Consider the following 24,721-nt stretch of genomic DNA (forward strand, 5'->3'; position numbering starts at 1 on the left):
TTAAATAGCAAATTACAGCAATATTCTCTTTTTCTGAATAAACTTTTGAAAATTATCACTAAATATAATAAGGTTGTATAAAATTTTCTTTAACTGGAAAATGTGTAAGCCATGCATTTAATTCTTCGTTTTATTAAGAATTTCTTCAATCAGAAAATTACAAATGATATTTAGAACAATTAAAACTATCATTATCATAGCCGAGTCTCTTATTAATTTACGTTACATTATTTTCTCCATTAATAATAAAACATCCTTCAATTTGGCCATATTAAGTTAGATTAGCATAAATCAAGGGTCGGAGCAGAAATCTGTAACAGACGAAGTTAGATTAGAGTCAGGAAGCAGGAGAGAGGTAGCAGGGAGGTATATATGGCAGTGTTACCAAAGGGGTCTCGGGCAGACTGAGGCATCTTAGGCCAGCCCTGCGTGGGCAAATCTTTGGAGTATTTTATCAGAGCACTGCGACTCATTGTTAATTCTGTTAATAAAAGTGGTGACAGAAAAAATGAGAAAATACATGAACCTGTGTTAAAATAACAGAAAATAGCATTATATAAATACATATTGCTGTGTGTCAAGATAATCATAAAATACATAAATACATAGGTTTGTGTCAAATTAGTTAGAAATAAATAAATTTATATAACATTGTGTTAGAATAATTAGAAAATACATATGTGTGTGTTAAATAAAGTAGCAGATTTAGAATTACTCTAAAGTGAGCATAGTAAAATAGACTAAATTGTGTAATATATCAGTGTTCAACATTCAAACTTCTAATAGAATAGAAAAGGATTAGTTGTTTTAACTGATAATACAAAATGTAATGAAAATTAGACTAATTTAAACTAAAACATTTCATAGGCAAGTAGAGTGTTTGTGAAACAATATAAACAAATGAAAAATACTACAATTATGAAAATTTGAACTATCATGACCATAACTACATACTATGTCAACAATTACCAAACTGAGAAAAACAAACATGGACTGTTATCAAGTCATACACATCAAAAGAATATTCAGGTTTACAATCAAACAATAATCAACAGCTGATCATTTCTAAGAAATATTCTATACTTTCAAAAGTCTGACGTATGAAAGTAGACACGAGCCACTCGGTATTAATACTGTAAAACACATATTAACCATTACAACTCACCTGCGGTCTCCATCTTCTTGTCCTGTTCAGTCCTTTGACGTTGAGCGATCTCTGCCTCTATCTTGCCGATGGGATGTTCTGTGAGGGCTATCAGCTGTAGTGTTACCGATTCTCCCAGTGTGGTGTCACTGATCGTCCAGCTGTTGATGTAGGGAGGTATCAGGCCGCCATACAGGTGTCCATTCTTCATCATACGGTAACCCTGGAAACATCAAAATATAGTTACTCGACAAATAATAGAACAAATATAGAGTCTGTACAGAGGATCTTCACTAGAAAAAATACCAATTCTTTACAGATACACCCATTTCCAACCTTAAGAGTAAGCTATAACAAATCTTCATAGTTAATGAATAGTTCATTCCTTTATTATTATTTAACGTCCTATCAACAACTATGTCATGCAAGCATGTGATGAGTGTGTATGTGTGATGAGTGTGTATGTGTGATGTGTGTGTATGTGTGATGAGTGTGTATGTGTGTCGAGTGTGTATGTGTGATGAGTGTGTATGTGTGTATGTGTGATGAGTGTGTATGTGTGATGTGTGTGTATGTGTGATGAGTGTGTATGTGTGATGAGTGTGTATGTGTGTCGAGTGTGTATGTGTGATGAGTGTGTATGTGTAATGAGTGTGTATGTGTAATGAGTGTGTATGTGTGATGAGTGTGTATGTGTGATGAGTGTGCATGTGTGATGAGTGTGTATGTGTGATGAGTGTGTATGTGTGATGTGTGTGTATGTGTGTCGAGTGTGTATGTGTGATGAGTGTGTATGTGTGATGTGTGTGTATGTGTGATGAGTGTGTATGTGTGTCGAGTGTGTATGTGTGATGAGTGTGTATGTGTGATGAGTGTGTATGTGTGATGAGTGTGTATGTGTGATGTGTGTGTATGTGTGATGAGTGTGTATGTGTGTCGAGTGTGTATGTGTGATGAGTGTGTATGTGTGATGAGTGTGTATGTGTGATGAGTGTGTATGTGTGTCGAGTGTGTATGTGTGTCGAGTGTGTATGTGTGATGAGTGTGTATGTGTGATGTTTTTTATATGTGTGATGAGTGTGTATGTGTGATGTGTTTTGGAAGGAAATCTTAAGTCTCCTTGTGATAATCAGGAACTTTTGCTGATTTATAGTGCTACCTCACTGAAGAATACTGCCAAAGACACCCTGCAGAACAACCCATCCGGTCACCTACTTTAAGTCAAAGAACATACTTGGAGCCTGGGCTTGTTGCAGGACAAATCCTTTGTTAGACCTGAGCAGGCACCAAACCAATTTCCACTACATAGAGACAATTTGGAGACAAAATAAATGGTTGAAAACTTCTCTTTTATGAAATACTTACGGAAAGCTTGACATCACCCAGCTGTTGAGGTGTCATCCAAGTGACCTCTATTCCTTTGGTGGTCATAGATTCGAGGTAGAGGTTTGGAGAGTGAGGCACTCTGGGAGCAATGACACGTAGCGTATTTGACACTCTGCTCTCACTACGACAGAACACCTGGTCCTGGAACGGGTCAACGTTCATGCTTCCGGCGATACACTATAAACAAGACAATACACATCATTTTAAAAACATCTGTCATGAATAAAATTTGGAACACTTCTTCAGTATGTTTGAAAGAAAACTATTGTTTTTGTTATAACCTTGACTCATATTGACCCCTTCATACACAATCTTCTGTTTCTAATAGGACCTTGACCCTTACATTCATGGTCTACTACACATGTATATCTAATATGACCATTGACTGTACATTCACAAACCTTGACCCCTACACTAACAATTTACAGTATTTGATATGACCTTGAGCCATCCTGACCTCTATGTCAACAACTGACTATATTTGATATGACTTTTACTCACCTTGACCCCTACGTCCACTGCTTGGTCAGCTGGGAGGTCGTACAGGTAGTGATGATAACCTTGGTGGTTACTCTTGTTGTTGGGTTTCACAATGTCCCTCTTCTGACCATTCTGGTATATTCTACAATAAAGATATGTCATCCTTATAAATCTCAGAGCACAGACATCTATATATATTTTCAAATCATACTATTTTCAACAAAACATCACTTTAAATACAACTCGATAAATATTTTCAATAACACTTGAACAGATTTAAAAATCTGTCTGAAATTTAATGTTTTTAACATTGGCTGAAAATATCTAGAATGATGCATGAGTATTTCGGTCTAAATATCATGTTCACTAGGAAATTTAACACGGAAACCTACTGGTAGTAACAGATGGACTCTCCCTGAGGTGTGTGTACATGGCTCTCAGGCTTCTTCCAGCTGATGAGGACACATCCAGTTTTCATTGATGTCTCCTGGGAGATGGCAGCCGGAGCAGGTGCTCTTGGACAGGAGATATAGATTGGACGAGACGCATCACTCTCTATACCGTTACCTTGCTTAGCAACAGCCCTGACCTGTACACATATTGTCTTCCCTGTGACAGAGAGGCAGGCTCAGTTTAATTGTTTGTATATAGAAACATCAATGACATAAATTTTTATCCTATAGATCTGACTATTAATTAATGTATTGTCAATAATCTTGTGATAGGTGAAACTACAGATCAGCATAATGCTGCATCAATTACCATATTTATCCTCAAAGAACCCCCCTCTCCTAGTGTAAAAGTTCATACCGTAGTTGTCCTTAAATCAGAACCCCCCTCTCCTAGTGTAAAAGTTCATACCGTAGTTGTCCTTAAATCAGAACCCCCCTCTCCTAGTGTAAAAGTTTAGTACAATATTAATCCTCAAATTAGAACCCCCCTCTCCTAGTGTAAAAGTTTATACCATAGCTGTCCTTAAATCAGAATCCTCCACTTGTGTAAAACTTTAGTACACTATTAATCCTCAAATTAGAACCCACAACTAGTGTAAAAGTTAAGTACATTATTTAACCTCAAGTAAGCCCCCTCCCTAGTGTAAAAGTTAAGTACAGTTTTTATCCTCAAGTAACCCCCCTCCCTAGTGTAAAAGTTAAGTACATTATTTAACCGCAAGTAACCCCCCTCCCTAGTGTAAAAGTTAAGTACAGTATTTATCCTCAAGTAAGCCCCCTCCCTAGTGTAAAAGTTAAGTACAGTATTTATCCTCAAGTAACCCCCCTCCCTAGTGTAAAAGTTAAGTACAGTATTTATCCTCAAGTAACCCCCCTCCCTAGTGTAAAAGTTAAGTACAGTATTTATCCTCAAGTAACCCCCCTCCCTAGTGTAAAAGTTAAGTACAGTATTTATCCTCAAGTAAGCCCCTTCCCTAGTGTAAAAGTTTAGTACTGTATTTATCCTCAAGTAACCCCCCTCCCTAGTGTAAAAGTTAAGTACAGTATTTGTCCTCAAGTAAGCCCCTTCCCTAGTGTAAAAGTTTAGTACTGTATTTATCCTCAAGTAACCCCCCTCCCTAGTGTAAAAGTTAAGTACAGTTTTTATCCTCAAGTAACCCCTCTCCCTAGTGTAAAAGTTAAGTAGTTTTTATCCTCAAGTAACCCCCCTCCCTAGTGTAAAAGTTAAGTACGGTTTTTATCCTCAAGTAACCCCCCCTCCCTAGTGTAAAAGTTAAGTACAGTTTTTATCCTCAAGTAACCCCCCTCCCTAGTGTAAAAGTTAAGTACAGTTTTTATCCTCAAGTAACCCCCCTCCCTAGTGTAAAAGTTAAGTACGGTTTTTATCCTCAAGTAACCCCCCCTCCCTAGTGTAAAAGTTAAGTACAGTTTTTATCCTCAAGTAACCCCCCTCCCTAGTGTAAAAGTTAAGTACAGTTTTTATCCTCAAGTAACCCCCCTCCCTAGTGTAAAAGTTAAGTACAGTTTTTATCCTCAAGTAACCCCCCTCCCTAGTGTAAAAGTTAAGTACGGTTTTTATCCTCAAGTAACCCCCCCTCCCTAGTGTAAAAGTTAAGTACAGTTTTTATCCTCAAGTAACCCCCCTCCCTAGTGTAAAAGTTAAGTACAGTTTTTATCCTCAAGTAAGCCCCTTCCCTAGTGTAAAAGTTTAGTACAGTTTTTATCCTCAAGTAACCCCCATCCCTAGTGTAAAAGTTAAGTACAGTTTTTATCCTCAAGCAACCCCCCTCCCTAGTGTAAAAGTTAAGTACAGTATTTATCCTCAAGTAAGCCCCCTCCCTAGTGTAAAAGTTAAGTACAGTTTTTATCCTCAAGTAACCCCTCTCCCTAGTGTAAAAGTTAAGTAGTTTTTATCCTCAAGTAACCCCCCTCCCTAGTGTAAAAGTTAAGTACAGTTTTTATCCTCAAGTAACCCCCCTCCCTAGTGTAAAAGTTAAGTCTGTTTTTATCCTCAAGTAACCCCCCTCCCTAGTGTAAAAGTTAAGTACAGTTTTTATCCTCAAGTAACCCCTCTCCCTAGTGTAAAAGTTAAGTACAGTTTTTATCCTCAAGTAACCCCCCTCTCTAGTGTAAAAGTTAAGTACAGTTTTTATCCTCAAGTAACCCCCCTCCCTAGTGTAAAAGTTAAGTACAGTATTTGTCCTCAAGTAAGCCCCTCTCCCTAGTGTAAAAGTTAAGTAGTTTTTATCCTCAAGTAACCCCCCTCCCTAGTGTAAAAGTTAAGTACAGTTTTTATCCTCAAGTAACCCCCCTCCCTAGTGTAAAAGTTAAGTACAGTTTTTATCCTCAAGTAAGCCCCTTCCCTAGTGTAAAAGTTTAGTACAGTTTTTATCCTCAAGTAACCCCTCTCCCTAGTGTAAAAGTTAAGTAGTTTTTATCCTCAAGTAACCCCCCTCCCTAGTGTAAAAGTTAAGTACAGTTTTTATCCTGAAGTAACCCCCCTCCCTAGTGTAAAAGTTAAGTCTGTTTTTATCCTCAAGTAACCCCCCTCCCTAGTGTAAAAGTTAAGTACAGTTTTTATCCTCAAGTAACCCCTCTCCCTAGTGTAAAAGTTAAGTACAGTTTTTATCCTCAAGTAACCCCCCTCTCTAGTGTAAAAGTTAAGTACAGTTTTTATCCTCAAGTAACCCCCCTCCCTAGTGTAAAAGTTAAGTACAGTATTTATCCTCAAGTAAGCCCCCTCCCTAGTGTAAAAGTTAAGTACAGTTTTTATCCTCAAGTAACCCCTCTCCCTAGTGTAAAAGTTAAGTAGTTTTTATCCTCAAGTAACCCCCCTCCCTAGTGTAAAAGTTAAGTACAGTTTTTATCCTCAAGTAACCCCCCTCCCTAGTGTAAAAGTTAAGTACAGTTTTTATCCTCAAGTAACCCCCCTCTCTAGTGTAAAAGTTAAGTACAGTTTTTATCCTCAAGTAACCCCCCTCCCTAGTGTAAAAAGTTAAGTACAGTATGTATCCTCTTTGTAGAAAAATGTGGTAGAATTTATCCAGTTTGTATTCATTTTCCCCATGTGATTTTTCATTTCAGAAATTTCAGATTTTTTAAATTAAATTGACATTGGGTTATACATATCTAATCAGTTTCCAATGATGTTCATCCATTTTCTATTGTTACATTCCATACAGAACACATACCTGGCTCCAGTTTGTTGATGACGACACTCCTCTTCTCAGGCGGAGTAAGTCGGAATGGCTTGTTGTCTACCATCAGTCGGTATCCCTTCAGTGACATCTCCTTGTGCATGGATGGCTCGTCCCACTCCACTGTAGCCTGAACACAGAGATTATCAACCTTTCATATACATTATTGTACTTGTATGTTACAAACATTGTTACCTATAACTTTTATTTATGCAATTCTTCATAAATAATTTTCAAAAAGGTCACGTGCTTGTGTTACCAGTTTCAATGAAAACACTGGTATAGTCCTAGTTTCATTCTAAAGTCAATGTCAATGATTTATTTTCATCTGAGACTTTTATCATCATTCTCTTGGTTGCTGTAAGAAATGATCAAATCCCTACACTACTGGGTAGATACAAGGGACACTGGCACTCATGTGGGTGGGGCTGGAGACTAACCTGATGTAAGGGACACTGGCACTTGTGTGGGTGGGGGTGGAGACTAACCTGATGTAAGGGACACTGGCACTCGTGTGGGTGGGGCTGGAGACTGACCTGATGTAAGGGACACTGGCACTCGTGTGGGTGGGGCTGGAGACGAACCTTATGTAAGGGACACTGGCACTCGCGTGGGTGGGGCTGGAGACTAACCTGATGTAAGGGACACTGGCACTCGTGTGGGTGGGGCTGGAGACTAACATGATGCCAGGGACACTGGCACTCACGTGGGTGGGGCTGGAGACTGACCTGATGTAAGGGACACTGGCACTTGTGTGGGTGGGGCTGGAGACTAACCTGATGCCAGGGACACTGGCACTCGTGTGGGTGGGGCTGGAGACTATGTGGGTGGGGCTGGAGACGAACCTGATGCCAGGGACACTGGCACTCGCGTGGGTGGGGCTGGAGACTAACCTGATGCCAGGGACACTGGCACTCGTGTGGGTGGGGGTGGGGACTGACCTGATGTAAGGGACACTGGCACTCGTGTGGGTGGGGCTGGAGACTAACCTGATGTAAGGGACACTGGCACTCGTGTGGGTGGGGCTGGAGACTAACATGATGCCAGGGACACTGGCACTCGCGTGGGTGGGGCTGGAGACTGACCTGATGTAAGGGACACTGGCACTCGTGTGGGTGGGGCTGGAGACTATGTGGGTGGGGCTGGAGACTAACCTGATGCCAGGGACACTGGCACTCGTTTGGGTGGGGGTGGGGACTGACCTGATGTAAGGGACACTGGCACTCGTTTGGGTGGGGCTGGAGACTAACCTGATGTAAGGGACACTGGCACTCGTGTGGGTGGGGCTGGAGACTAACATGATGCCAGGGACACTGGCACTCGCGTGGGTGGGGCTGGAGACTAACCTGATGTAAGGGACACTGGCACTCGTGTGGGTGGGGCTGGAGACTAACCTGATGCCAGGGACACTGGCACTCGTGTGGGTGGGGCTGGAGACTAACATGATGCCAGGGACACTGGCACTCGTATGGGTGGGGGTGGAGACTAAGCTGATGCCAGGGACACTGGCACTCGTGTGGGTGGGGCTGGAGACTAACCTGATGCCAAGGACACTGGCACTCGTGTGGGTGGGGCTGGAGACTAACCTGATGCCAGGGACACTGGCACTCGCGTGGTAGGGGCTGGAGACTAACCTGATGCCAGGGACACTGGCACTTGTGTGGGTGGGGATGGAGACTAACCTGATGCCAGGGACACTGGCACTCGCGTGGGTGGGGATGGAGACTAACCTGATGCCAGGGACACTGGCACTCGCGTGGGTGGGGCTGGAGACTAACCTGATGCCAGGGACACTGGCACTCGTGTGGGTGGGGCTGGAGACTAACCTGATGCCAGGGACACTGGCACTCGTGTGGGTGGGGCTGGAGACTAACCTGATGCCAGGGACACTGGCACTCGTGTGGGTGGGGCTGGAGACTAACCTGATGCCAGGGACACTGGCACTCGTGTGGGTGGGGGTGGAGACTAACCTGATGCCAGGGACACTGGCACTCGTGTGGGTGGGGCTGGAGACTAACCTGATGCCAGGGACACTGGCACTCGTGTGGATGGGGCTGGAGACTATGTGGGTGGGGCTGGAGACTAACCTGATGCCAGGGACACTGGCACTCGTATGGGTGGGGCTGGAGACTAACCTGATGCCAGGGACACTGGCACTCGTGTGGGTGGGGCTGGAGACTAACCTGATGTAAGGGACACTGGCACTCGTGTGGGTGGGGCTGGAGACTATGTGGGTGGGGCTGGAGACTAACCTGATGCCAGGGACACTGGCACTCGTGTGGGTGGGGCTGGAGACTAACCTGATGCCAGGGACACTGGCACTCGTGTGGGTGGGGGTGGAGACTAACCTGATGCCAGGGACACTGGCACTCGTGTGGGTGGGGCTGGAGAAAAACCTGATGCCAGGGACACTGGCACTCGTGTGGATGGGGCTGGAGACTATGTGGGTGGGGCTGGAGACTAACCTGATGCCAGGGACACTGGCACTCGTATGGGTGGGGCTGGAGACTAACCTGATGCCAGGGACACTGGCACTCGTGTGGGTGGGGCTGGAGACTAACCTGATGCCAGGGACACTGGCACTCGTGTGGGTGGGGGTGGAGACTAACCTGATGTAAGGGACACTGGCACTCGTGTGGGTGGGGCTGGAGACTATGTGGGTGGGGCTGGAGACGAACCTGATGCCAGGGACACTGGCACTCGTGTGGGTGGGGCTGGAGACTAACCTGATGCCAGGGACACTGGCACTCGTGTGGGTGGGGCTGGAGACTAACATGATGCCAGGGACACTGGCACTCGTGTGGGTGGGGCTGGAGACTAACATGATGCCAGGGACACGGGCACTCGTGTGGGTGGGGCTGGAGACTAACCTGATGTAAGGGACACTGGCACTCGTGTGGGTGGGGCTGGAGACTAACCTGATGCCAGGGACACTGGCACTGGCGTGGGTGGGGCTGGAGACATGATGTAAATACTGTATCTAATACATCAATACCTACCTCACACAGATCCACACTACAGACCCCAAGACGTGGGGCACTAGGGGGACCCATGATGTAAATACTGTATCTAATACACCAATACCTACCTCATACAGATCCACACTACAGACTCTGAGATGAGGGGCACTAGGGGGACCCATGATGTAAATACTGTATTTTTGACATCAATACCGACCTCATAAAGATCCACACTACAGACTCTGAGACGAGGGGCACTAGCGGGACCCATGATGTAAATACTGTATTTAATACACCAATACCTATCTCATACAGATCCACACTACAGACCCTGAGACGAGGGGCACTAGGGGGACCCATGATGTAAATACTGTATTTTTTACATCAATACCTACCTCATACAGATCCACACTACAGACTCTGAGATGAGGGGCACTAGGGGGACCCATCATGTAAATACTGTATTTTTTACATCAATACCTACCTCATACAGATCCACACTACAGACTCTGAGACGAGGGGCACTAGGGGGACCCATAGTGGTGTAGTAGATCACAGAGGATGTGGTCTGGACCTCATACGGCTGATTTCCCTTTAGTGTGTTGTAGTTGGCAATCACAAAAATCCTGTAACAGAATCCAAAATACACATTAACTGGTTTACCATGCATTTATCATAATGACCTTTTATCTCAGAAACGAGGAATGGATGAATAGACAAAAATTATCTATATCTACCTGTAGGTCATTCCTGGCATCAGACCAAATATGGACTTCTCCTGGGAATCTTGGACGTTCCAGCAATGCTGCTGAGCTCGGATCTGTTTGTCTCCCTCCACGATGTTACAGTCAAAACTAGAGGGTGACATACAGGATATTCATTTTTTTTCAAGCTTAAAGGATATTTGACATCTAAATAATATAACATTACATTACACTAAGGGCCTTTTATCATCAATTCATACCATACTTACATATGTTTTATATATAACTGATCTGGAGTAAATATCATATCATACGTGCAGAAAAACCTCACTTTCTACGTTATTATGAGGCATAAACTTTGGTCTGAATCCACAACAAAATCCAGGAACCTTATCATCTACAAATGATACATATGTTTGGTATATATTACTGATCTGGAGCGAATGTCATATCATACGTACAGAAAAACAACACTTTCAACGCTATTATGAGGCATAAACTTTGGTCTGAATCTGCAACAAAACCTAATCATCTACAAATGATATTAAAGAGCGTCCTATACCTATGATCACTCTTCCTGAACTCGGATCCAAACTTCTGGCCGACGATGTTCACCACATATAGTAGGAGGGTGTAGTCGGGTAGTACCTCATCCTGCAGCAGCCACTCCACCTTAACACCTGTCTTACCCTTGGAGCTGACTTTGATGGCTGGGGGAGGCAGGGTATTTTGCTCGTGGGCTTTTTTGATAAGCTGCAGGTGAACAAATTTAATTTTCATGAATAAGGAACATTCTCTATAAGGTTAAACTGTACACTCAAGCCCAATAATAACTGAAAAACCCCTTTTAACTAATTATAGTCATGATTAACAAGACCAGATTTTAAAGAAACTGGCTGAAAATTTATGCATGACTTCACAAAAAGGACAATAGCTCTTGAAATAAAAAATAGGAATATTGGAAATATATCCACTGCAATGGGATCCACGTTTATACTGAACTCAGATATGTAATACAGGCTACAGTCTTAGGAAGACAAAGTGTTCCAAGAAATTCATAGTAAAATACCTCCAGACAATTACTGGTAGAGAATATTGAAAAAAAAAAAAGGAGAATATTTCTAGTCACAAAATATACCAAAATCAAGGTCTCTATCAAGGTCTTTATCAGAATATGTTATTTTTTTAAGAGATAGAAGTCTGAAATTGAACATTGTACATACCACTCCATCATCCACGGTCCTCAGTTGTTCCATCTTGTCTGCAGCAACAGCGACTCTTCTCTCCGTCACGTCCATATCTGCGAGTCGTGCCTCGTCCAACTGGACTGACTGCTGAACTTGTATAATAGCTGTCTTATTTGTTCTCTTTCCAATCTCCATGGAAGCAAAAGTGGACTGAGGTTCTACAGCTGTTGTTGGGGCTCTTGACATCTGATGTTCACCCTGTTCAACTATTATTTCCTTTGGTGTCGTTTGACTGCTCATACGGGAACTAGCCCGCGACTCTTTGGTACGTTTAATTGACTTCTCATTGTCGGCAAAAGATTTGGAAGCATCAAAACTAAGGTGATTGCTCTGACTTGGGATTGAGGCTCTTGACTGGCTATCTCCGCTCTCTGAACTTGATTCTTCTTCATCAGAATCCTGGTCGGAGGTGCCGTCCTCGCTCTCATTGCTGTCCGACACGGAGCGGTGAGGAATGCCCTTTCGGTACTTCCTGTACTCGATGCCCTCCTCGTTATAGTCATACTGTTGTTTCCTTGGCTGGCGGGGTGACCTCTGAGGTGTGTCTGTTCCTACACTTTGGTCTGTATAACAAATATTAACAGGTTACTCATGCATAGTACACAATGTATCATTAATAAGTAACTACACGTGTGCTGGTCCAAGCTAAGAAATAAATTCATCACTCAAATTGAAATACATTTTCAAATACACAATCAACCAAGCTATCATCTTATGGTCAGGAAAGCCTGTAAGACAAAATACATTAGAATAATCAGAAATCATGATCATTATATGATTTCCGTGGTGAATTATCTAATCACCCAGAGAATAAGCAAAGTAGGGGTAGGCAAGGATCCTAAAACTAGAGGGATGGTTCCAATTGAGGACAATATGTATTCGTATCTCTTCAATTCACCAGCTGATTTTTTTTTTATTTAAGCCCTGAAAACCTCTGTAGATCAACCACTGTGTTGAGTGAAGTTGACTGAACAATACATGTATACAAGATCCTTACTGTCCCATCCTCAATACTCCAAAAGAGCGTACCTGAGATTAACCTATGGAGTATCAAGGATGATACTGTCAATGTTATTTCATTTATTAGTTATAAAAATGGGGCACTGCATTGACCGCTAATTATATATAAAATCTTAACAAATTTGGACCACTTCATTAAATATGTTATCTTGTATATAAGTTCCCCAGCCCTAAAACATGACATAAGATATATCTACATTTGTGTGGTTATCTGCCCCTGTCCCCTACCCCAAAACACACATTAATTTAAAGCAATATCCGTGTACAGAACATGTATAACTGCATAATATCATCAAATCAATTCTGCACTATTACGTTTTAATCAATTCTGTAATTAAAATAAAATTACTTCTATCATTAAGCATTAAAATAAAAGAGTAAAAAATCTAATAAAACAGTTAATCTACCAGGTAAATTAAATACTATAAGTAAGCAATCTAAAATTGAAAATAATGTAATCACTAAAAATAAAGATGACAACAAATGTATCACACGCATTTAATAAAAATGTATGTTTATTCACATCTAATAAAAAGAGTAGTAGAATGAGGACAACTAATTGATCAACAGGCTTATTGCCAAGCATGGGCTTATTGTTAGACATGGGTTTATTAGCAGACATGGGCTTATTGTTAGACATGGGCATATTGCCAAGTATGGCCTTATTGCCACCATGGGCTTATTGTCAGGTATGGGTTTATTGTCAGACATGGGCTTATTGTCAGACATTGACTTATTGTTAGACATGGGCATATTGCCAAGTATGGCCTTATTGCCACCATGGGCTTATTGTCGGACACAGGCTTATTGTCACGAATGGGCTTATTGACAGATGTATATAGCAAAAGAGATTACAACTGACCAACTTATCTTTCTATACTATCGTTTCTTTTCTTGTTTTATAGCTTAAATTAACCAAATTCTTAATTTCAATTTTACTTTCTGCAAAAACGTTAAGTCCATCAAACAACAACTCGAGGCTCAATATTTTCTGTACCATGACATAGAAGGGAAATTGGGCAGCTTCTTACTCAAGGCTTGTATCATCTAAAAACACAGATTTCTCCTTCCTTAGTCTGAAAACAAGGATCTTAAGTCACATTGACTTTAAAATTCAGCTAAATCAGTTTGGTGTAAGATGTCAATACTGGGTGATAAGTACATAATTTACGTACAATTTATCTGACTATTTTGAAAGGCTCCCACAGGATATTCAGGTAACCAAGTACGGTATCTAATTAATGTATGTATAAAATCATAACAATAATTAATTAGTTCAATAAAGATTAGAGTAACCTAAATTAAGCAATGGGAAAATATTAGCTCAAGGAATTAAAATATTATAAATAAGATTTAAAATCATGTTATAGTGCTGTAAAAAAAAAGTTGACCTGATGTTTATATCAATGGCAATGCAAAGTGACATTAAAGTTTCAGTAAAAAAAATGGGAAGAAAATATTAAAGAAGCAAAAGGCCACAAATGATTTTGTCTGAGATATGACGCCCGACTCACCAGATGACGATACTGTTGTTGTGATATATGAAGTACTGGTAGTACTTTCTACTGGAATGAACAATTCAGTTTGTTCTATAGACAAATCATACCTACACTACTACAAATGATAGAGAAATATACACCCAAATAATTATAACTTAAATACCAAAAAATATATACTGTACACCCAAAACAGTATAACTTAAATACCAAAAAATATATCCTGTACACCCAAATAATTATATCTTAAATACCAAAAAATATATCCTGTACACCCAAAACAGTATAACTTAAATACCAAAAAATATATACTGTACACCCAAACAATCATAACATTAATACTAAGAAATATATACCCAAATCATTAATAAATTTTATATACAGCATGAAAAAAAGAACAATCAAATCGAATTGTCTGGAAGTCATATACACATGTAATAGGTGATGATGTTGTTTAATGTGAAATCATGCCAAATGGAAAGTAGAACAATAAAGAGTGATACATGAAGTTCATACAGGAAAAAGATGTACTTAAATAGAAATCAAAAGATGTATTTAAATAGAAATTTAAAATTAAAAGATGTCTGTTCAGAGTATCACCAATTACTTGATTCATGCTTTGTTCAGGAAACAGCTTCAGTGCTCTGAATCGTGTACGTCCAGAGTTCACAAAGAGATAGTGCCATGCCTCTTAATGATAGTGACGGTGATAACGACTGGAAAAGCTCTCAACATTTCTGATCAAACTGGTCCAGCACTACCGACAAGAATGTGACACATAATAGTGAATGAGAAGTACAAATACCAGATTCAGTGGAAAAAATATTCTTTTATATACACGAGTGAGAAATGAGAAATATGGCATTCAGTGAGTCTTCCATTCCGTTTACAAATCTGTGTACCATGCTTCAATTGTTTCTTGGTGACACAACACTGACTTACAAGGAGTGATGTTTACCATGGTTCCAAGTAAGATCTATCCGTGTACCATGCTTCGATTGTCTCTTCGTGACACAACACTGACTTACACATGCTGAACATGTCCCAGAGTGATGTTTGCCATGGTTCCATGTAACATCTATCTGTGTACCATGCTTCAATTGTCTCTTCGTGACACAACACTGACTTACACATGCTGAACATGTCCCAGAGTGATGTTTGCCATTGTTCCATGTAACATCTATCTGTATACCATGCTGTCAAGCTGTTCCATTAATATGTATGCGTATCATGCTCTGCCCTTGTGACACAACACAGACCTAACAGTATACCTTCTACAGCAATGGCGTCCTCAAGCATCTGATTCCTCAGCATGGGACCATACGCCTGTAGGGACTTCATGGCAAGGTCTTCTGGAAACTTGTCTCCGTAGATTTTGGAAAACAACTTCTTCCTTTCCAATTCTTCCTTTTGTTCTTCTGTCATTCTATTAAACTCCTTCATGGTGATAGCCCCGTGGGCCTGACCTGGAATATCTGGGCCGCGAGGTCGACGGAAGGATGACCTTCTATAATCCTCTGGGCTGCTATCCTGAAATCTGTCATATCTACTATCAGCATCTGATCTGGGACTCTGGTGTTTGAATCGTCTTCGCCTGAATTCCACCCCTGGGTCATGTCTACTTCTGTTACTATTGGGTGGGTAAGGTGTGTTGTCATAGCAATCCGAGTCTCCATCCTCCATACCCCAGTATCCAGTGTCATGGCCATCAAATGTGTCTGGTTCAAACTCCACAGTTCGACTCGTTCCCTGTCTCCGATAGTCTGATGGTTCATAATCATGAGCATACATCCTGTTCCTTCCAGACTGCTGACCAGATCTTGGTGTATGGTGTGACCTTGACCTTGGGCTGTTCTCATAGTAATCATCATAACCTGATTGACCTCTTATCCTTTCTGGACTGGCACCATCGAATGATCTTGACTGATGTGCAAATGACCTTGACCTTCCCTCTACATCAAGGGTTTGGTTGCTGGGATACAGTCTGTCACGGTCAGGACTTAGACTGTCCATGGACCGTGACTGCTGATTAACATACTCCTCTCGCCTCTGACCACTAAGAATGCCCCTTTCTGGTAACCGTGGTTCCTGATCTTCATATCCCCTGACCTGGTCATTCCTACCTCCTGACCTCACCCGACCTGATGTCCGACGAGGCAGTCCTCCCCCACTACTGGGCTTGGGCATAGCAGGTGCTTGAATTTCAAACATCTTTGTTGTTTTCTCAGGTTCTTTAAAAGCTTCTGTGACTTTGACAAAATTCTTAAATTTCTTCCAATCAAATTTGAATTTTTGAACATACAAGCCAGCACAAATTCCCTTTCTTAAAATATTTTCCTGCATGATGAACCTTCCTCATGGTATTAGCTACTACCTTGAATGTAATATGACTCTTAACATGCTGCTCTCTCATATCGTACTGGGGTGCCCTCAGTGCTGCGGCCACAGTGCCCATCATTTTAAAGGAAAGTTTGTTGCTTCTACTCTGTGATCCGTTGTTATAATCCATGGAAACTGGTGAGCGGATTGACGGCCGTCTTAGGGCACTCTGAGAGCCTGGTCTGGCCATATCCGGGGAAGCATAACGACTGCCGTAAGGAGGCACAGGCGAGTTCTGTTCATCGTTATAGAAAACACTCTGGCGCCGTGAAGAGAATTGACGTCGTCCTGATGACAAGTTGGAGTCACGCCTATCTATGCTTTCACGCATACTAGATCTGGCAGGGGTAGCTTGGTGGCTAGGGATGTGCTGTTCATATGAGTCCCGTTCTGGAGTGTTTCCATAATCTGATGGTATAACAGGCTTCCTTAAAGGCCTCACTCCCTCTGGAGCCACGTAAGCAAAGCAATAAAGAATCATGTAAGCATTGAAATGTTCATGAATAATTAAATTTACACTGGAAGTACCAATAAAGAAATCTGGAACCCTATCATAAGTATGAGAAAGCCTGAGAGACTGGAAGTATGGAATATATCAATCATACCAAGGATGAAGTAAGAGTATAAAAGATAGAATCAGTGAGTAATTAGAGATACATCCCTTAATAACGTTGGTCCAGATTCCATTTACCAGGTAAGTATGTTGAGAGATAAGTACATAATGATACATATCAATCATAAGTACAGTCCATATACACACTGCTTGAGAGAGTATTTCAATTAACAAAATGTACAATTCTTACTTCCAAACCTTCAAATGTCTAGATCCTAGCAGGTTAAGGTATCATTGATGAATGACCTTGAAATTGCTTATTCATTACAGAAGTGACCTTGAAGATGAGTATTTACCTTTGTATCTTGCATTCTCTAATTCCACATTTTCTGGACTCCTATCCTGTTTGAGATCTGTCAGATAGAAGCCATCGTATGTACAATATGTCACATGTACAGGCCTAGCTCTAGTCTACATATATACCTGTATATATACGCTTACCAGCTTGTGTAGCAAATCTGAATACCTACCAAACTGTCGCTCATGATTAGCAGTAAACACAGGACACATTTTCATCATATTTCTAGCTCGAAAGCAAGAATATAAATGATAAATACAGTAAACTTGTTGCTTTTCAGAATACAAAGTTTGGACTATGGCATAGTAAGTGACTGTCTGATAACTTTAAATTTGTCTTTGTTTCAGAAATCATGAAATAATCCACTCTATCATATCTAGTTTTATACACTAAGGGGCAGTTCTAGGGAGAAGAAATGTCATGGGGCCTCACGTACACTGCCCTATCCAGGCAACCACATCACCTTTTAAAATGTGTCTTTAAAAATAATTCATCAATTTCAATCAAAACATAACATTATATCATAATACCCCACTATTTGTTCCTACCCCTTCCCCTCTTCCAATTTCAGAATATTTAGAACCTTTTGACACATCTTCTATAAAATGATTAAGTTCCGAAGACATTAATTACAGCAAATATGGTACATTAAAAATACATTGTACTTTAACCATGAAAAAGTTGGTTACATTTTCTGGCATTGTATATAAAAGTATTTCTTAATATAGACAGAAAATAATTAGTTACATTCCATAAACTAGCATGCCTTATACAAAGAATCATACATTAAATCAAATGTCATGCAAAAAAGTGTCAGGAACATAACAGGAAACGCTTTTTTTAAACAATTTTGAAAATACAATAACATGTAGTGAAAATAGCTGTGGTCCTGATTTTACTGACACCTGACTTTAAGGACTAGCTTTATTATACAGTGACTTTTTGTTTACAGACATCTGAAAGGTAATCCAACTTTTGTGAAAACACAATTTTTATTGGTACAAAATTGTCTAATACCTGACCTATATACTGTAGTGACAATTTTTTTTATTTCTCTATATAAACCACACCAACTACTGTTGGGAATGGACATGACTGGCAGTTGCTCATTCTTTACTGTAACTGACTGATCATTAATTACTAGTGTAGGTAGACAGTTTCATTTGTCTGTTTTATCAGGTTCGTTAAAATACACAAAGTATGTTTTACCAAGGTTTACCAAATTAATTTTATCATTTCACTTTAGAAAAAATAACAACTTTAAAAAAAAATTCACCTCAATAAAAACTGTTTAACTATGGCATTTGAGCAACAAACAGGAATTACTCAATATTGTCTCTATCAGAAAAATATAGAACTCAGCTCTGTAAAACAAAAATCAGTCTGTAAAATTACAAAACAAAAGTGTAGATTACAGCATGCATTATACTCCAACACCAGTTCTCTTCCATGACCTTGGATTATCCAACGTCACAATTAATTCACCTTCACCCAACAATGTCACAATGTCAAAACAAGGGGAGATAACTGGGCATGTTATAGTTACCAAGGAAATATTCAACCTCATCCGCTCTATCATCGCTGTACTGGCTTAAATCATTTTCTGTACATCAATATTTAGGTCATTATTACATATCTAGAGCTTCTTTCATCACATATAATATTATAATGTATTAGAACCAAACAATATAATATTATAATGTAATGGAACCAAACAGGGACTGGTACCATGTGACCTTCGTGTGACATCATCACATAGTTCTGTAGAAACCAGTGTTTAATGGTGTGCAATAACACAGTGGAGTATCAGTGATTGTATCTAAAAAGGAACTGAACAATTGCATATAAAAAGAAATGAGATAATATTACAAATTCTGAAAGTCAAAGGATACACATGTCATGCAAGTAAAATCATGCACATTTGAAACTATATCTAGGAATATGTTCTATATACTATAGTGATGATACTTGTGGTTCACACAACTAGCAACAAACAAAACTATCGAAACATAACACAATAATACATTTTAATTAAAATGCTCTTTCTATACTTAAATAATGATAATCAACATTAAAATGTAGGCAATACCTTATATTTTTAACAATAAAATAGACACATTCCTTTCTCACATCATCTTTTGTCATCTCCTTGTACATGAATCACACACAATGGGCTGCTTCTTACAATAAATTATCACCTAACTCAAAAAACACATTCCAGATATAGTCAAGACCAATGGGGTACTTTTATGTGTCCAGCACATCTATAACTACAGTAGGTTGTCTAAGTTATACATGAAAATTAATCACTTATTATTAAAATATAGATGTTTTCTATTTGATGTAACTTTTTATTTTTTTATGTAACTTTTCAATTATCTTTTTACTCCATTATTAAACTGTTCCATGATCTTTAACTGCTCTTTAAATCAATAAACAAATTTAACAATTGTAAATGAAGGCACTAAACTGACTAAGAGCTGGATTGCCCAATGCTAGCCACCCCTCTTATCTCACAATACTACATACAACAACTCTCTACATACTTCAGTTCTCCATCAAATACTTCCCATGGTCAATGTTACCCTACCCCTCCCTACTTTAACAAAATAACACCATCCATGATCTAGAATTGTTTTTATCTCTTCTTCTTTTTCTCCTTCCATCCTTCTACGATACCAAACTCTTACTGTCCATTTAAGAAATTATTCCTCCCTCCCCCACTCTTCCACACTATATTCTTACCGTCCATGCCAGGGAGCTGGCCAGCCCCTTCCTGTATCTCGATATACTCCTTGTAGAATTCTGGCTCATCCATGCGTTCCTCTTCTGGAGGAAGCTCTACCTGTTCAAAGTCCAGAGGCAGGGTAACCTCTAAAAGGTTGGACGTCTTGGCATACTCTATGTCAACTGAGAACGAGCAAAAGACAATTTTACTGAATGGTATGTCGTAAGTCAGAAACACTTTATAAATGTTAATCAAAGAGAATTGCAAACATCTGCCAATGTGGGAGATCTCTTTCCATGAGACTTTACAATGTGGAAGATTTAGTGGGACTATTATCCCTTTCAACCCTAAGAAACGTTGGTGGACTCTTCCATTCAATCATCATTTGAAGTCCAATATGGTCAGTAGGGGTGGAAGGGTTATCAATATATAATGTGATACCAGTTTGGAGGGAGCACATTTTCACATTTCATGAGATTCCTATTACATGTACATGTGATATGGGAAGGATCTTCATGCCGGACATGTGATTGAGTTTTCTCCTATCATGTGAGACATGGTGACCTCGATAAAGGTCATGTAAGAAAGGCTAAAGGTCAATGTTACTAAAGATCATCTTAAAGAAAAGGTGAAATATAAATGGAGGTCATGAAACTTTGTCAAGAAAAAGGTGAAATGTTACTTTAGGTCAGATTATTTTTTTTTCTAGACAAACATGTAGAATATTTTGTAACTGTTCCTCTATATACTTTCTATCTAGAGCCAATTCAAGACACTCACAAAACACAGCCTAAATATATAATCATCTTCAAAAATAAGCTCTCAAAAGTCTCTTATTATCACATGAGCTTTCAAAAGTTTCTTATTACCAACTGAGCTCTCAAAAGTCTCTTATTATCAACAGAGCTCTCAAAAGTCTCTTATTATCAACTGAGCTCTCAAAAGTCTCTTATTATCAACTGAGCTTTCAAAAGTCTCTTATTATCAACTGAGCTTTCAAAAGTTTCTTATTACCAACTGAGCTCTCAAAAGTCTCTTATCATCTACTGAGCTCTCAAAAGTCTCTTATTATCAATTGAGCTCTCAAAAGTCACTTATTATCAACTGAGCTCTCAAAAGTCTCTTATTATCACATGAGCTTTCAAAAGTTTCTTATTACCAACTGAGCTCTCAAAAGTCTCTTATTATCAACAGAGCTCTCAAAAGTCTCTTATTATCAACTGAGCTCTCAAAAGTCTCTTATTATCAACTGAGCTTTCAAAAGTCTTATTATCAACTGAGCTTTCAAAAGTTTCTTATTACCAACTGAGCTCTCAAAAGTCTCTTATCATCTACTGAGCTCTCAAAAGTCTCTTATTATCAATTGAGCTCTCAAAAGTCACTTATTATCAACTGAGCTCTCAAAAGTCTCTTATTATCATGAGCTCTCAAAAGTCTCTTATTAGCAGCAAAGCTCTCAAAAGTCTCTTATCATCTACTGAGCTCTCAAAAGTCTCTTATTATCAACTGAGCTTTCAAAAGTCTCTTATTATCAACTGAGCTCTCAAAAGTCTCTTATTATCACACTGAGCTTTCAAAGTCTCCACATCTACTGGTCTCACAAGTCTCTTATTATCACTGATGGCTCTCAAAAGTCTCGTATTTAGCAGCAAAGTCTCTCAAAAGACTCTATCATCTACTGAGCTCTCAAAGTCTCTATTATCAACTGAGACTCTCAAAAGTCTCTTATCATCTACTGAGCTCTCAAAAGTCTCTTATTAGCAACTGAGCTTTCAAAAGTCTCTTATCATCTACTGCGCTCTCAAAAGTCTCTTATTATCACATGAGCTCTCAAAAGTCTCTTATTAGCAGCAAAGCTCTCAAAAGACTCTTATCATCTACTGAGCTCTCAAAAGTCTCTTATTATCAACTGAGCTTTCAAAAGTCTTTTATCATCTACTGAGCTCTCAAAAGTCTCTTATTATCAACTGAGCTCTCAAAAGTCTCTTATTATCAACTGAGCTCTCAAAGTCTCTTATTATCACATGAGTTCTCAAAAGTCTCTTATTAGCAGCAAAGCTCTCAAAAGTCTCTTATCATCTACTGAGCTCTCAAAAGTCTCTTATTATCAACTGAGCTTTCAAAAGTCTCTTATTATCAACTGAGCTTTCAAAAGTCTCTTATTATCAACTGAGCTTTCAAAAGTCTCTTATTACCAACTGAGCTCTCAAAAGTCTCTTATCATCTACTGAGCTCTCGAAAGTCTCTTATTATCAACTGAGCTCTCAAAAGTCTCTTATTATCACATGAGCTCTCAAAAGTCTCTTATTATCACATGAGCTCTCAAAGTCTATCATCTACTGAGCTCTCAAAAGTCTCTTATTATCAACTGAGCTTTCAAAAGTCTCTTATTATCAACTGAGCTTTCAAAAGTTTCTTATTACCAACTGAGCTCTCAAAAGTCTCTTATTATCACATGAGCTCTCAAAAGTCTCTTATTAGCAGCAAAGCTCTCAAAAGTCTCTTATCATCTACTGAGCTCTCAAAAGTCTCTTATTATCAACTGAGCTCTCAAAAGTCTCTTATTATCAACTGAGCTCTCAAAAGTCTCTTATTATCACATGAGCTCTCAAAAGTCTCTTATTAGCAGCAAAGCTCTCAAAAGTCTCTTATCATCTACTGAGCTCTCAAAAGTCTCTTATTATCAACTGAGCTTTCAAAAGTCTCTTATTATCAACTGAGCTTTCAAAAGTCTCTTATTATCAACTGAGCTTTCAAAAGTCTCTTATTACCAACTGAGCTCTCAAAAGTCTCTTATCATCTACTGAGCTCTCAAAAGTCTCTTATTAGCAGCAAAGCTCTCAAAAGTCTCTTATTATCAACTGAGCTTTCAAAAGTCTCTTATTATCAACTGAGCTTTCAAAAGTCTCTTATTACCAACTGAGCTCTCAAAAGTCTCTTATCATCTACTGAGCTCTCAAAAGTCTCTTATTAGCAGCAAAGCTCTCAAAAGTCTCTTATCATCTACTGAGCTTTCAAAAGTCTCTTATTATCAACTGAGCTCTCAAAAGTCTCTTATTATTAACCAAATAAATATATAATTTCTTATAATACTGACCTTTAAAAAATCGAAATACACTACGAACCTACATTGATCTGCCATGTACTGACAACAGGGGAGTCTATGGTAAAATCTACACACACTTCTAAGCAAATCACTCATATATGCTCAAATAATCTTTATTTTATTTACTCTATTTAAAAAATACTTTTACTGCATGTCTCTACGGAAGTCTACACGATAAACCTAGCTACACCTCTTCACTCCACAGTAGTGGATACACAGCCAGGGCCTTACCCTCAGTCTCCACACATACCACCGTTTTCTAGGTGTGGAATTTGTTCATTTGATGGTGATTCAACACCTTCAAAATTGAATCCCATCTCCATTATAAAAACCAGTTTTTAATTTTAATTGATTCATTTTTTCATTTTTTTTCTACATTATCTAGCAAAAAGCTGGACATTGAAGCATCTGCTTTAATCTTTAAATGTCCTTAAGCGAACTTTGATTCCATTGCAACACTTGAAGCCATTCAGAGACTCGGCCAAACAAAACCTTACTGTATTTATTTCGAACATTTGAGGATTTTGAGGCACAAAGAAACCCACATGGTATGACTTCTTCTGAAATTTGACATCATAAATGTTATCATCAGTTTACTATTGAAAGATATCATCAACCAACTTGTTTACTTAATATAAGTGTCTATCAGAATTATTACAGGAATATTTAGAAGATGATGATGACTAATTTTCTTTAACTGATACTAATATTTGGGTATAGAACTTACCATTGGTAGCTCCTAAAGAAAATAAAACAAAAAAGAAAACTTCAATGATGCATTTTATCTAAATAGGCCAAACTTTGCTGATAGAAATTTCAATAGGTCAAACTTGAATGATATCAGAGATTTAAATAGGTCAAACTTGACTGATATCAGAGATTTTAATAGGTCAAACTTGACTTATATCAGAGATTTTAATAGGTCAAACTTGACTTATATCAGAGATTTCAATAGGCCAAACTTTACTGATATTGGAAATTTAGATACACCAAACTTTATGGATATCAGAGATTTAGATAGGCCAAACTTTACTGATATCAGACATCTAAATAAGCCAAACTTTACTGACATCAGACATTTAAATAGGCCAAACTTTACTGACATTAGAAAAGCATAATCCTTAACAAACCTTTATGGTATTAATAAAACCAAATCTATCATTTAGTTCAACTTAAAGTTGTGAGAAGCACTAATAGTAAATCAATGGATGTTTACCATGAGGGAGGGCTTTCACATATACCCTGTGGATCTGCCTCAGGGTACAACCGCCAATCACGACCTTACACCGATCACTGTCTGGACTTGGTACCAGCTACAAAGTATGGTCAAACATCATGTAGGAACATTCACATACAATATCAATATTTGTCAACATCTTCATTGTTTTAATGTTAAGTCAGAGTAACATGAAAGACAATACAACATACTTCACCCCAATTTTTAGATTATACAGATTAACTTTATATAAGATTGTAAGTCTTTTCTTTAATATATACAATCCAATTCAGGA

The 24,721-nt window shown here is 39.1% G+C and overlaps 1 protein-coding gene across 6 annotated transcripts in view; it reads right to left on the minus strand.

The window, feature by feature from the left end:
- Nucleotides 1–24,721, minus strand: part of LOC117330483 — a 99,116-nt gene that overhangs the window by 28,580 nt on the left and 45,815 nt on the right. For 4 of the 6 annotated variants that reach the window (XM_033888781.1, XM_033888782.1, XM_033888778.1 and 1 more), the window contains exons 28-41: nt 24,427–24,523; nt 23,938–23,949; nt 20,122–20,286; nt 17,375–17,431; nt 11,547–12,133; nt 10,886–11,076; nt 10,357–10,473; nt 10,104–10,245; nt 6,654–6,789; nt 3,403–3,619; nt 3,032–3,152; nt 2,510–2,707; nt 1,166–1,367; nt 386–481 (exon numbers count right to left, since the gene is read on the minus strand). In XM_033888781.1, the coding sequence (XP_033744672.1) occupies nt 386–481; nt 1,166–1,367; nt 2,510–2,707; nt 3,032–3,152; nt 3,403–3,619; nt 6,654–6,789; nt 10,104–10,245; nt 10,357–10,473; nt 10,886–11,076; nt 11,547–12,133; nt 17,375–17,431; nt 20,122–20,286; nt 23,938–23,949; nt 24,427–24,523 (2,338 nt within the window). The remainder of the gene's footprint in view (nt 1–385; nt 482–1,165; nt 1,368–2,509; nt 2,708–3,031; nt 3,153–3,402; nt 3,620–6,653; nt 6,790–10,103; nt 10,246–10,356; nt 10,474–10,885; nt 11,077–11,546; nt 12,134–17,374; nt 17,432–20,121; nt 20,287–23,937; nt 23,950–24,426; nt 24,524–24,721) is intronic. The other 2 variants (XM_033888780.1, XM_033888783.1) reach the window with 2 other exon arrangements.

Source organism: Pecten maximus, chromosome 7 (genome assembly GCF_902652985.1).
Source record: "Pecten maximus chromosome 7, xPecMax1.1, whole genome shotgun sequence".
NCBI lineage: Eukaryota > Metazoa > Mollusca > Bivalvia > Pectinida > Pectinidae > Pecten > Pecten maximus.